This window comes from Cariama cristata, unplaced genomic scaffold, assembly GCF_000690535.1.
Source record: "Cariama cristata isolate BGI_N322 unplaced genomic scaffold, ASM69053v1 scaffold18352, whole genome shotgun sequence".
NCBI lineage: Eukaryota > Metazoa > Chordata > Aves > Cariamiformes > Cariamidae > Cariama > Cariama cristata.
In genome coordinates this window covers 32,877-47,500 of record NW_009604620.1, presented here as the reverse complement: position 1 = coordinate 47,500, position 14,624 = coordinate 32,877, and the positions used below count along the sequence as shown (strand labels likewise).

The 14,624-nt window shown below is 38.0% G+C and overlaps 1 protein-coding gene across 1 annotated transcript in view; it reads right to left on the bottom strand.

Moving 5' to 3' along the window:
• LOC104158123 (DNA polymerase alpha catalytic subunit-like) overlaps positions 1 to 14,624 on the bottom strand; it is a 73,589-nt gene that overhangs the window by 28,741 nt on the left and 30,224 nt on the right. The window contains exon 4 of the mRNA XM_009695694.1: positions 1,739 to 1,855. Coding sequence (XP_009693996.1) covers positions 1,739 to 1,855 — 117 coding nt within the window. The remainder of the gene's footprint in view (positions 1 to 1,738; positions 1,856 to 14,624) is intronic.

Below are 14,624 nucleotides of genomic sequence, written 5' to 3'. Positions count from 1 at the left end.
AAATGTAAAGCTTGGAAATTATTCACAGTGAATACTTTAAATGCAAGCATTGAACAATTTTGTATTAGCTGAAAAAGCTAAGGATTTTTGAATATGAAACTATAGAACATATGCTCAGCCTCTTAAAACATGCATATAGCATAAGAAATCGCAACTAGAAAACATTGATTTAGGCCACTTGTGCCTCTAACCAGCACTAATTACATCAAAATGTTGGAATGTTCAATAGCAGCTAACATACAAGATCACGGCAGAGATGCTACTACTCAGTGCAGCATCTTATCCTTATGCTGGCTAACACATCTGTTATTTTGGAAGAATGTGATAGAATGCAGAGGTAGCAGAAGGCAGAATAATCTCCTTACCAGATCTCATCCGCCTCTCCAATAGCTAGAAATTGGATCAAAACCTGAATTTCTTCATAAATTTTTGTTGATAACTAACATGTCTGGACACTTCTATTATCCATATAAGCCTCGGTCTCTTTTTCCACTGGTATTGGCTTTAAATTTCTTACAGCAATATACTTCAGAATAACGGCATAGGTGAAAGGTTTGTTCTTTGATGGATATGCTTTTGTTCCTTTTTAATTTTATGTGATATCACCTGGTTCCTGTGTTAGGCGACTGGGAACTTCCACTTGTTTTCACTCACTTTTTAATGTTGTTCATTACCTGATCTTCTTATATTCTTCAACATTAACTTACCACTAATAGAAAAATTGGCTATCTTTTGATCAGTCTTTCTCTAACAATGCTGTTTCAAGTCCCTTGATTTCTACCGATATTTATCCTTTGTGACATTTTACATCTGCAGACTGAATAAGAAGGACCAAAAAATCTCATGTGGTGAATAAAAGTGTTATTCAGAGCATTCACTTGACAGCCCCACCTCAAACCTTTCATTTTTGTAACTTTTATGTAAGTAAGGATAATTTAAAGACTTATTACAACCTGAAACGAACTCCAGTCAAAGATTCCCTATTTTCTTTACGGAATCCTTCTCTCTCTGTTTGGTTGTTTTATGTAAATTCTGGAAAATGTCAAGACTTCTAAATGTTAAACTCATGTTTTTTTCTCTTTTTCCTAACAAAGAAATTGAAGTCCTTTGCCAGAATTTTACAACATGAAACAGAAGCAGCTTCCTCTGATCTCAGAATCCAAGAGAACCAGCTAAGGTGGAGCAGGCAGTCCTGAACTCTGAAAGACCAGACCATCTAGCTCAATGTGAGGTTTAAAAGCTTCTACATTTTTCAGGCATGGAGCCAAATCCAAACGTGCAGAACCCAGAACCTTTCATCTCCTGAAAATACTTACCACCTTTTGAGTACCCCTGGAAGATGGCATGAAAGCCCACCTCCAGCTCCTTAGCACCAAATTCAGTTAGGTGAGAACAGTCAGCAGAAAAGCAGGCAGTTGTTTTTGTTTCGGAAGGTTGGTTTTGTTTGTCTATTAAATCTACCTGTATTCTGGCAGAAACATTCCAGCAAATTCTAGTTTGCTGACCAAATGCTCATCAGCTGGAAAATTTCCAAACACAGCAGCTGCATGGCATGCTCTCTTCACAGCAATGAGGATGTAGCTTAAATGTGGAGTAGAAAAAGCATAAACAGTCCCCCTTAAACTAATTAAAAATTCCTGCTTAATCCTACCACCTTTGAAAAGCAGAGTTGAGAGAGAGGCGAGCTTCATGAGAATCCTGCTCCACTGCTGCCAAAGCTTTGTCCTAAACCACTCACCTCTGGTCGCAGAACAGCCTTCCTGCAGGCCTGGCACACAGGGCCACTCCGGGAAAAACTCAGGGGAAGTCGACGGGTTCGATTCTGGCAAGTTGGCTCCTCACATATTAACCAACCCTGCGGAAAGGGAGAATGTAGAAGAAAATACATTTTTATCATAATTTCAAGTTATAGCTTCTTTTTACTCCACCTAAACAATGAAGGAAGAAAAAAAAAAATCCCAACTTCAACGTCCTCTGTGAAGCTGATACTATAATACATATAAAAAGGTGAAGGTCCCTGTTTAAAGTAACACAATCAACAATGCAGAACAAAGTTGAAGTCTTCTTGCTTCGAAATCCCACGTTCTGCAGGCTGCAGTCATCCCTTCCTTGAAATCTACTGAAACCTCTGCTCGTCTCCAGTTGAGACAACATTAACGTATAACAGAATTATTCTATGCAACTATGTAGACCAGACAGCAAGACACGCCAGAGACCTGTAACAAATTAAATTTAAAGTGCCATTTCCTTTCTTGTGCTTTACAGGGGAAAACCAGTTTTAACTTCTAGGTTTTCTGATGACAGCCAGAAGCTTGCTTTTTTTTTTTTTTAAAAAAAATGATTTTTTTTACAGAGAATTATCCAGACTTCAACATAAACTGACTCCTTTAGGAAAAACTAACATTTTGCTGAGTTAAAATGAAATAAAATCTGAGCCAGCTTGCTCTATGTCAGCTCAGGGAGATAAAGTAAAAGGCTTCTCTTAGGAGTACAAAACAAAGAATGCTTCTGCGATTGGTAAGGATGAACCTTTTGTACCAGGTCCAACCATAGGTTAAACCAATCCCACCCCTTATTGCTAAAAACCACCAATAGCAGATACATAAGGAATAGCATAAGAGAAAGAACCCAGTAAAAGTTTTCCAGAAGATTTTTCCCAGCTTTTGGAAATAGCTCAAGGGCCTCCTGAATCACTGCCTCTACATTCAGTGGGGATGGATGCATTACTACCCCATCCCAATGAACTTCAAGTGCTTTTCGAACCAAGGCAAACTTTCAGCATCCACAACACCCTGCAGACCACCACCACACTGTATGAAAAAGTTATCTTATTTTTCTTGCACACACACACAAAACCCATTCTTTTTTAATGCCTTCTACTTCTTGTATCAAGAGAGACTAGAAATAATTATTCTGCATTCAACTTTTCCATGCCACTCATGATTTTATAGACCTCCATCACATCACCTGCAATCAAACTCTTTTCCAAACCACAGTCCTAATTTACTTAGCTGTTCCTTGCATGGAAAGCACTCCACATCTTTGTTGCTCTTCTTTGAATGGCTTCCAGGTCCTTTTTGAAATGAGGGGGTGGAGGAAAATGGGACAAATGGGGAGGGAGATGAAACCAGTACTGCACACTGTATTCAGGATGCTAGATGAACACGAATTTATACCGAAAAAAGACGGTATTTACCATCTCTGTTCTTTGCTCCTTTTTTCCTCAAGTTCTGTTTGCCTGGAGCACTACTGAGCACTTGAGCACTGAGCAGTCATTTCCAGAAAGAGATCATCCAAGCATTATTATTTTATTCTACACTACTAAGTCAATACACACATTGTATGCAAACTTAAGATTGGGTTTTTAGCATCTGCATCACTTAACATTATTTGGCAGTGGATTTAGTCTTCCATTGTTAACTGAGAAGTCAACTTGGTATCACAAGGTCTTTCTGCAACTCTTCTCAAACAGTTCCTGCTTTTATCACCCCTGAGCAGCTCAGCACTGTCGAACTCTGCATTTCAGACTATCAGCTGTTGACGTGTCTGCAGAATATTTTGGCCTCTGTTTCCAAAATTTGGTTTTGTTGCTCCTGCAAAGAAGTTTAACCTAACCATAGCAGGATTCCTGGTACTTTGACAGAAATATTACGAATCAGTAGCTTAGTTTCAAGTTACTTTATTTCAAATGTTTTGGAACTTGTGTGGAAGAACACACAAACTTTAGTTTTCCATTTTCAAAAACCTTGTTAAAACAGGGTTTGACTATGTCTACTCTTAAAAGTTTTTTTTGGTTTTGTGTTTAGGTTTGTTTTTTTTTTGAGGGGGGGGGTGTGAATGTCTTTCCTATTATTTACCGGACTATGCAGACATTTTCATGTTTGGTTTTGCAGCTCATACTCTAAAGGATCAGACAACCTGAACACTGTGTTCTTTCATGTCTGTCAGCTTTATCCCTTTCTTCAACTTAAAAATACATTCTTCGATAATCTTTTGAAAAGTATGAGAAGTCTGAATCAGTTTTTGTTTGGTTGGTTGGTTTTTTAAGATGAAACCTCAAATCCTTTCCAAATAACTTCATTTATTCCAGAGACCTCTTGTCTTTCACCGTTTCTCCAGTCATGTCATATCCCCATATTATCCCACTCGGTGCCAAGCCCACCAAAACACTTGCCGTTGCTCTTGCAGAGGGGAGATTTTATGCCCACATGGGCAGATCAGAAAAACTGTGGGGAACTTCACGCCAACAGCAAGGTATATAGCACTCCCTAAAATGTGTGCTGAAGTCCATAACACAGAAATGGAAGAGTCCATTAAGAGATACAGTTAGGGTTCACTTCCCCCAACTTTGGATATCTAAAAGCCTGATACCCAGTCTAAGCTAGTCACCCTATGATCCGTTTACGGTAAATGGAGGAAGAAAAAGGCAGCTCCAAAAAGCAATTCAACGAACAGATTTTAGGATGAGGAAACCCTGCTCTAGACTCGCATAATAAAAGAAAGGTACACCTAACATCAGAGCAAGCTTTTTGGAAGCAGTATGATCAGTGCATCTGATCACTAGGTTTGAGTTTTATTGTTATATAGATTAACAATGTAAATCACTACATATTTAATACTGCATGGTGAGAAAATTCCACGGATTCACAAATCTTCTGTGGATTTAGTTTTGGTCTCTTGCACAACTGTTGCCCTAGCAGTCCTAGTACCACTCTCCTTGTCACATACAAATTATTTATGACAAATGTTTCATAAGTGACATTAGAAAGACAGACAGTGCTCAACAAGACAGCTACTTCATCAGCAGATGCTTCACCATGAAAAGTCCTAATTTAGGACCTGACCTAACATAGACACCTGGTCTATGTCTTCTGGAGTCAGCAGACACAAATGAGCCTCAAGTGAAAAAGCTAGTCCTTAGCTCTGGTTTTGCAAGTGAACCTAAGATTTATTTCTAAAAGAGGAAGGTGTTAATCTGTTGCCTCACATTTCTTAAATAACTTAATGTTAATAGACATGGAATAACTTTCTACCAAAAAAAGCTACTCCAGGATCGCATTGAGATCTTCAGGCACTCGCTTACGTGAGTACTGAGAATACCACTACAGCCACTGCGAGGGAAAACACAAAACCACTTCTGGAAAGGATAATGAATTGTCACAGACCTTCCATTAAGTTCACTCTTACAATGCTCTGTGTGGAAAGCTGTCCATGCCACATTTACTTCTGATGTGGCATCTCTACCATCCTGTGAAACACAGGGCAGCAGTCTGACACAACCCGGGCCTTCAACACGCGGCCCGGCAGGGGCAGGCGTGGAGGGCGTCCGCACCCATTCCTAACGCCTCCCGTTTCAAGGCGTAATTGTTTCCGTTGTAACTACGAAAAGATTCTGTGTGCACAAAGAGAACGCTCAGGACTCAAAACATATTAAATGACTACATTTGAACTTTAAAACAATTTATTATACTAGAAAAACAAAGCATGGAAACCGCCAGATAGTAAGGTACTTAGTTAGGGAATGCAAGCGCAACTGAAAAAACCAAAGCCTGGGACCGGAGCAGCATCCCAGCTTCAACTGAGCAGAATACTCAAAAATAGACAACCATGAAAACAACGCACGATAAAAGTAACAGTGTGTTTTCTGCCACCTATTGGCATTGTTAGCAAACAATTAAGAAACAAAGGACTACACCACTTGCAAGGTACTGCTTCTATTGTCTTATAAGGGAATGCACCGATGGTTCACCCAAACTACCCTTGGAGAATGACATGTAAAGCAAGTTTCTTTATGCAATTGTTTCGCTCTAATGCAGTCACTGCTGAAGAAAGCGCTGGGAACTTTGCTGGTCACAAAACACAGGTGAAAAGAGACTGAAAAACTCTGCTTAAAACTAAAAAACAACAGCTTAGAATAAAAATAAGCATTCAAATTCAACAGCTTACTATTATACTCATTTTCAACTACTAAGAAATAAAGATCAAAACCTACAACTTTCACTGAACAGTACATTTCTCAATAAACTATACTTAAAAGAATGGCGATCTAAGTTGTTGCCTAAAATAAAAAAACCAAACATGTTACGTAGATACTAACTAACTAAGTGTCCCTTCAATTCATATAGAAAACAGTTAATGTCATTTGTATAGACTTCCTACCAATTATAATTAACATTAAAGAGGTCTTTTCTTCTTTGTCACCTCTCTATTCAGGCCTTATTTGCGTTTGTTTGTACTTACTATCTGTTAATCTCTCTTAACAAATGACAACAATAACTGTTGCTATTATGCATGGAAATTAAACATGTAGATAACTGTGTGAAGGGAGCTATTTTTGAAAAAAGCAGTATCAGAAACATGTAGCTCTTTATGTCTCCTGTTTTGCTTTGATAATTAAGCCATAGCCTTGATTTGTTTTCAACAAAAAACTTTTCCATGGACATGCATGTTGCAATCAAATTCAATACATGCATTATGTTCTGATTCAATTTGTTCAAGTGCATTATTGTTAACCCTTATTTGATCTATGCCTGTCGTCTTCACTAACCAAACAAAACCAATCCTTCATTTCCCAGCAGCTATCACTGAGTCTGTAAATTAATTTGCAATACATCAAACAATCATAACAGGAAACCTTTAGTTTTGCTCTACTTGGTATCTGCAACACTGTGGGAAATGAAATACAAGTTGATGGGGCAGGGGGAGGGAAAGCAACTAGCATTTCCAAACATTCTGTCTACAAATGCTTAGTTCATCTTAAAGTACAAAAAATGTATGCAAAAAAACCCCTGAAGTAAATGCACAATATAAAAGAAAATCCCTGAAGAGTACTATGTCCACAAACTGTAGCTAATGGGGAGAAATTTGCAAGTCAAAAGTAATTTTCTTTCTTTGTGAGTCTGTTCTTGAGAATTAGCCTCTCACATTCTAGTGATCAACAAGCATTATAAATATTACCCCAAAATACAGAGGCAAGTGGTTTTGGAACAGCCTTTCAAACAGAAGTTGCAGGAGTCAACAACATAGATTTATTGAGCCTTATCTTAATAGTTTTTGCAAATTACATTTCATGATGTAGCTTAGTCGCCTGCTACAGTAGAGGACTGGATGTGCTTCTCTACGACACTTCAGTTCTGTACCTGCCCCTGCCTTCAGACGGTCTGGTTGCTGAGGGACTGCAATGCTTTAAAAGTTCACATGACATGAAAAAAATGTGGTAGTAAAAAGAAGAAAGCTGCAAACACTGAAAATTATTCAGAGGTCACCATCAGTCACTTTGGAGTTGAATTTAAAATGTAATTAGTGCTTACTTCTCTACAATCTTACTCTCTACTGAATACAATCTTACTGCGGATTTTTGAAAATGGGATCTTGGTGGATGATGTCCAATCTCCAGATGGCTGGGAAACCTAACCTCAAGCACATTGGATCCAAAATCCATGGTTTCCTCACTGCAGAGCTGAAATTATCACCTTAACTCATCAAACCCGCCAGAAGGGAACTGCAGGAACACAACCAGGACTTGCTTTCCTAGTCAACCAGCATAAGCTTGCTGTTCACCTCTGATCAGCAAACCAAGGTTTGGAAGGCTGAATGTGAGAGACAACACAACAAAAATTTTCTGATTCGGGCATCATTGTAAGCTAGTAAACAAGCCACTCTAACTTCAAACTGACCTCTCCTTTCAGACTACTCTTACAAAAGCATATTATTTCCACCAATTCCAAGGCCAGAAGCTTCAAATTCTTCCTGCCAATGTCCACTATGATGGATAGCATTGCCTAACAGGGCAAATCTGGTCAAAGTGGGTTTAAATCCCCTGAAAGGATGAGGTTCCACCAATATTGCATTACTGGGTAAACCATCACATTCCTTGGCAAGTGTTTTCACTATTAGTAGTGGCTACATCTTTTGAGAATTACATCACAATTTTACACTTGAAACACCAAAGGTGGTATCAATGTCAACTTAAAGATGAGCTATTGCTGTAAAGTCAGGAAAGTTTTTCTGTTGTGTACTAGAAACCCAATTACTTTTAAGTAATTTCAACTTCTAATCTACTTTTTCGCCTGTTCAGAACAAAGAAATACTCTAGTAATAACACTGACTTGATCCAATGCACTTGCAGCATCTCGGTGAGTTCTCAGGAACAATGAAAATCAGAATGACAGCGTGAGAACCAGTGTCACGCCCTGGCATTTCAGTAGACAACACAGACTTGAGTGACACTGACCTGCCACTGCTACAGCCCCAAGAGGAAATCCCCTCAGGTCAGGGGTGCTATCATAAATAGTGTAATAACATTTCACGTGGGAAACTTTACCCACTTAGCAAGGTAAAGTCCAGCATAACTCAGGTTCCTCAGTAACATCCCAGTTTTTCAGGAGGAAATGTACCTAGCAAAAAATTTAGAAGACACCCCTTACTGGAGAAGAGATATGTCCAAATTTCATCCTAGAATTTCAAAATGTAAAAGAATTTAAAAACAAAGAGTGTGTGCAAGTTCTCTTAAACTGCTAGGCATAATTGAAACTTTTATGTCAAAAGTATCTTAAAACTAAGTTATCGAACATATTTACACTCAAGTTTGAGTAAACAAAACAAAGATGATCTTTGAGGATGTTTTGGTTTAAGGTTTTACACTGCTGTCCTAACTGCAACATTTAATCATCTCCCAATACTGATATTTTCACAGACTCTTCAAATAAATTGTTTTATAAAAGGAGCTGGGTCAAGAGTCTACTGATACTGGGTGACTAGAGGTTTTGTCTTTTTATTTTAAGTGGGATAGGTACTGTGTTAAACATGCTGCTCAGTTTGTTATAGCTGAAGGGAAAGATACTGCAGCATATGCTTAGAATGGTGAAGCACTTTAGGTTTGCATAAATTCCTTTATAAATTTATCCTACAGCTTAAATACCTTACCCAGGGAATGCTTACTCCATGTTCTCTGTTACTTTGTTAGGTGTTGTGTACATTTGGCTTTACATTCCAAGCAGCAATGCAAATAGTTTTAGTAACTATTATAGTAACAATGACTGAAATTTGTTCCTGAAAATTATACATAAAGTTAACTATAGTGCATTAAGAGACCTGATCATTGGTCCAGTGTGGTATATGACTATTCAGATCACAACTAAAGATAAGGAATCATTTTATCAACTCACTCCTGGCCATTGATTTCACATTAATTTTTCTTCTTCTATACAATAAATATTGTAGCTAGTTCCTCATCCAGAAAAAATAGGTTACATTTCCCATTACGAATATTTTTAGAGTCTGATGCTACCTGATCATCCAATTTAGGGAAAAAGTAAACAGAGACCTCGGCATTTCACACTCCATTTCATGCTGCCTCACTTCACTGGAAGCTGAAGACACGATTTCAATTTCTTTTCGAAACATTTCCTCATTTTCAGAGCTTCTTGAGTTCTGGCCTATAAAACTGATCTGAATTCAGCTGAAGGACTGAGTGGATAAAAATCTTTTATAAAAAAAGGAAATTCCTTTCCTGGATGGTTCATTCTGCTCCTTTTGAATTCAGCATTATCCAGGCTGATTAATGGATAGATGCGATCTTTCAGGAAAAATATAAAACTGTCTCTTAAATAAAAGAATAGTAACAAGGAGATACGAATTGCTTTTGAAAGCGTACTACTTGAAAGCAGTACAGATCCTGGACAGGGTTGGTTATAGATCCACTATTGTTATCACAGGAACCATATTAAAGGATGTTATCATTGAAGCGTCTTAGCCAACAGGCAAATGATCACTCTACCACCCAATGAGACAGTACTGCTGGTGAAAGAGAAGGATACCCTCTCCAAAACAGTACTGCTGAAACCTCCTGTTCAGAGCCACTCGCATCTGTTGCCCCAGTTCCCCATTGGAAAGTTGCCAGCCCAAACTGACTCAAAGGCAACTGGGGTCAGTGGGAACCACACCTTTCAAGGGGCAGATTGTGAAAGTCCAGAGCAACTAGACAAATGGGAATTGAGGGCAATGTAGCTACACTAACCCGCTACCTTAAAGAAAGCATGAGAGAAGAAATAAATACCACCTGAGTTTCTCAGAAGAACAAAGTGTCCTTCTATCTTGGAAAAGCCGACGACACTAGAATGACAGAAGCACTGATGTGGGTTCCAGGCAGGCATTACAAAAACTGCAGCTCACCTTTCACACTCAACTGCCCTGATCTGAAACACCCAAAGAAAAGACCCAAACCTAGTTCCCTTTGGATATTATGGAAAATGGACATAAGCCTGAGAGGATTTAGCCTACAACAAAGTTCTGTCCCATAAACACACTTTTTAAGGAGTTCTTTCAGTACTCACATATCTCAAGGCCCTATCAGTAACGCATCGCTCCTGTGACGCGAAGTCAGCCACAAAATAATCATATGCCTATTTCTGGGCTACTGAAAACGAAAGTTTCTAGATTTTCAAAATATCATTCTTGTGATTTGGATACTCCAAAATAACAGAACTTGAATTGCTTTCTAATCCAGAACTGAAAAAAAATTTTGAAAGAAACCACCCAAGACTGAAAGAAAACTTCATTAATCTCTAGAAAATATTATTCTCAGCAGTATCTGTCCTACCAGTTTGACCGTTAAAAGTCTGGGGGAGGGGCGGGGGGATCAAAGCAGGAGATAATGGAAGAAGCAAGAAATGCACTCTACCCCCCAAAGAAAGAACCCAAATGCTCAAGCTAATGTAAAAAAATGCTTGAAACAAAATTCTCAAACACGACAGAAGTGAAAAACATCTTGTAGGTCAATGTGAGAGTTTTACATGTTATTAAAAATTGATTTTTTAAAAAAAGACACCTTTAAATGTACAGTCACATGTCATTTCATATCAGTTATTTGAAACTTATTGATCTCATTTGTGCAAAGACCAGGCTCTGTCATCAGCCTGCTGAAAGGATAATAGAGCACTCCAAATCCTTATGATAGGTTTGATGCAAACACTGGCCCTCATTTAAACACATGTAATAGCACCACAAGTGGACAAATTCCAACCTTAACAGTTGTACATTATAAACTAAATTAGCAAGTATGTTCTGCTTTACTTCACATCAAAGCCAATAACTTGGTCTTCTTACCTTCGGTAAAATAAGGTTCTAGGCATCAAAACACTAAAAAGTGGAGCACAAGTGTTCGTAGGCTAACATACCACTCACAAAGAGAACCAGCGATTACCAACAATTTTATTTTACTTATGACAATCTGAAAACAGCTATACTGGGTTTCAAGCAAGCAATGGGGAGAAGTCATACTTAAAATGACTGCGTATGGAAAACTGCATTGAGAGAAGGATCAGTACGTATTTCTATATGGAGAGCTAAAACCTGTAAAAGGATATTCAAGTCCATTCTGCAAAATATTCTCCCTATTCATACAACTAAAAGCAAGCCCCATTCTTAGGCTATAATAGGTCAGAACTAAGTACAGTACCTTGCTTCAGAAAAAAATTTTGCTTCCTCTGTCAACAAAGCACAAAGAGCTCATACAGCCCATCCATGTATTGCTCATCAAAGAACCTAGCAACATCCAGACAGTAAGAACCCAAGATTTCTTAAAATCTGTGCCTCTACTTTGGTCAGAAATCTAAAAGCACTCTAGTCTCTTCCCTTCTTCCACAAGTCTGTCCTCTTCCCTCTCCCCTCCAACATTTGTCCAGTCCTGGAATTTCTTCCTCTGTCACAGACTTGTCTTGCAGGAAGTTCAACATGACATTAGATGCAATACAGAGCACACACAGATTTTACTCACGTGCGTGGCAATAACAGTAAGGTCTGGCAAGTCAAATATGCATTTCAAGTTGGTAAAGAGACAAAAAGATTGCTTATGTGAAACATTTATCTTTGCAATATGGTTATGAACATCTCTAAATACTGAAGGTTAATACAATCCTGAAAACTTTAAAAACGATAATGCACATATATAGATAGATACGTTAAGTTTAGAGGAGCTCAACGGAGTGAAAGGTAATGGCAGAGAAAGTGGGCTCAACGGTCTGGTCACCTTAAACCAGAAAAGTTTAAAGCATCACTAAGCAGTGTTTGTTCATTTCAGTTTAATTATTTTCTCCTTGAGAATAGCACTAATGAAACTGAATATCTTTCATGGTTTCGAAGAGCAGTCTGAATGGTCTGCAAACAGGACTGGGGGCAGACAAGAGAACTGGCTGAGCTGGGGGGTTGCTAGGTGATGCAGAATGTAAACCCACAAACTTGTTCAGGTTTACTTTGCTTTCATGCTGCTCTCACACAGGCTCTCCAAAGTTTTAAGAATTAATTTCCAGGTAGCTATTTAAAAACAAAACGTAGAATAATTAAAAAAGAAAAACCCTTAATCCTCTTCACATCTTCCCTCACATCCCCCCAGTACGAAAAAATAGGAAAGAGGAAAGGAAATTCAGAGTGTTAAAGTGCACGAAATCTATCACAGTGTTCTGAATACGAGGATGGGAAGAGGACCATTCCTCACTATACACTTGCATGTAATTGCTGAGGACTGGTGATTATGAAGAACTTTTAATCTTTTCAGACTAATTTTTACTTTTGTAAATGTAAATAAAAAGGATTTCTGGAGCAATACATTGGCCCTTTAAAGTACTTAAACTGAAAACGAAGTCATATTTACTAATAGTTCCACTGCAGATTACAAAAGCAAACTTTTCAGTATAGCCATGTGTTCCTACTCCCATCCTTTACAGAGCTGTGGTTATTTTTTATTTTTTTCCCCCTAAAGTATCTGATCAGAGATTGTCCAGTAAGAGCACTTTATTAGATCATCAGTCAGAGGGTTTTACAAGCACCAAGAGCTATGGGCTCAAATGCAGCACATCAGTTTTAATAGCCGAAGGTCTAATAGTAAACTGCAGATACTGCTGAGAACTTTCCATGCACTGAACTCTTGAAAAAGCACCATCTCTCAAGCTTAAATGCAGCTGCCTCTTTCAATGCTGCAAATGGGTAAATTTGACAAAAAAGCCACCATTAAGACTACATGAAAGGCTCAAGACAACATCCTTTCAATGCTTTGTACTTCAGTAATCAGATGTACTTACTCACCCCCTCCCCCAAACCCGATCAAGAACTATTTCTGAATGGTAGGAAATAATTCCACTTTGTACATCTTTTAGTTAATCAAGACTTTCTATTCAGCAATTTGACCTTTTGTTCAAAACAGGATTATCAGTTTTTTCGCCAGTTACCAAGGGCGACTCGCATGGTGAACATAATTGCAATAATTTGCAAAACACCATGGCAACCCACATTACAACTAGGTAAATACTGGTCTTTTGTGCTACATTGTTATTTTCAGAGATGCTGAAGTCAAAGAACGAATGACAAATGAACACAAAATTTATATTTGCTTTGTCTCAAAAGAGAAGAAAATTGATAACAAGAATTGGGGGGAAACCGACTACAGCTGTAATTTCTAACTTGATTAATTAGGATGGTAACAGTCCTTAACAGTATATTCAACAAACAGCCCTGACTTAGTCTCTCCACCCACCTCTCCCTTTCTACACTACTACCACTAACCCCCACCCCAGACAAATTTTTTCAGCTAGGAGAACAAACAACTCCATTTGCTCTTTTCTTCAACTTAATGGAATCCTTAATTACAGAATATTGTTCTCCTGCTCTTCATTACACTGAAAACTGAGAGAGAGAGAGAGAGAGAGAGAGGAGGGAGGAGGAGGAGGAGGAAGAGTGCCAAGCAGACAGGGTTGCTACAGTCATCTGATGTGCCTTTGCTTTTTTTGTCCGCAGCGGACCTAAAGATGAGATGGCATTTTTGTAAATTTTTTGTTGGTATTAATATTAGCAGCTGTTATATAGCAGATAAATAAGTAAACTATTCATTGCTCAAGTTCTCGCTGGCAGCATTAGTAAGACATGAAAGCTTAAGTCATGATTAAAATCCAAAATCAGAGAAGAAGGAACTGCTTAAAAAAAAAAAAAAATCTTAAAATTATCAGATCAAGTGGTTTCTAACAGAATATCTACTGTATTAAAACATTTGCCTATGAATAGTATCACATATTTAATAAATGAATATTTTAAAACTTTTTTCTTTACAATTGTAAGGGACTTATTGTTACAGTATAGGCTTCAATTAAGACTTCAAGAAACCACATTAAAACCAATTATTTCAGAAATATGTTACAAATATAGAACAATAATTTTGCTTAAGAAAAAACTGCTGAAAACAGTCTAATACATGTTACTAATTGACTTCACAAGAAATTTGCTGTATATTACTGGAGCATGAGTTCTATGCTGAAACATTTATTATGCCACAGTGAACTGACTGAATAGCTGAGAGCTTAATTGTCATGATACCGTTAATAAAAAGAAGTTATGTCTCTATACAGGCCAAATTCTGTCATCAGATGTATGCATATGGTTCCTATAAAATGCAATGGCACCCTTTAGCAATGGATGTTTGCATATAGAGTATAAGAAAAGTACATTAAGTTGCAAGAAGCATACAATCAGAAGCCGGTGTAATCCTCATTTCAGTTCCCCATACATATAAGTCATGTGTCAATTTACAGTTAAAGGACCACATCTATATTTTAACTCTCATTCAAGGATTGGATTGC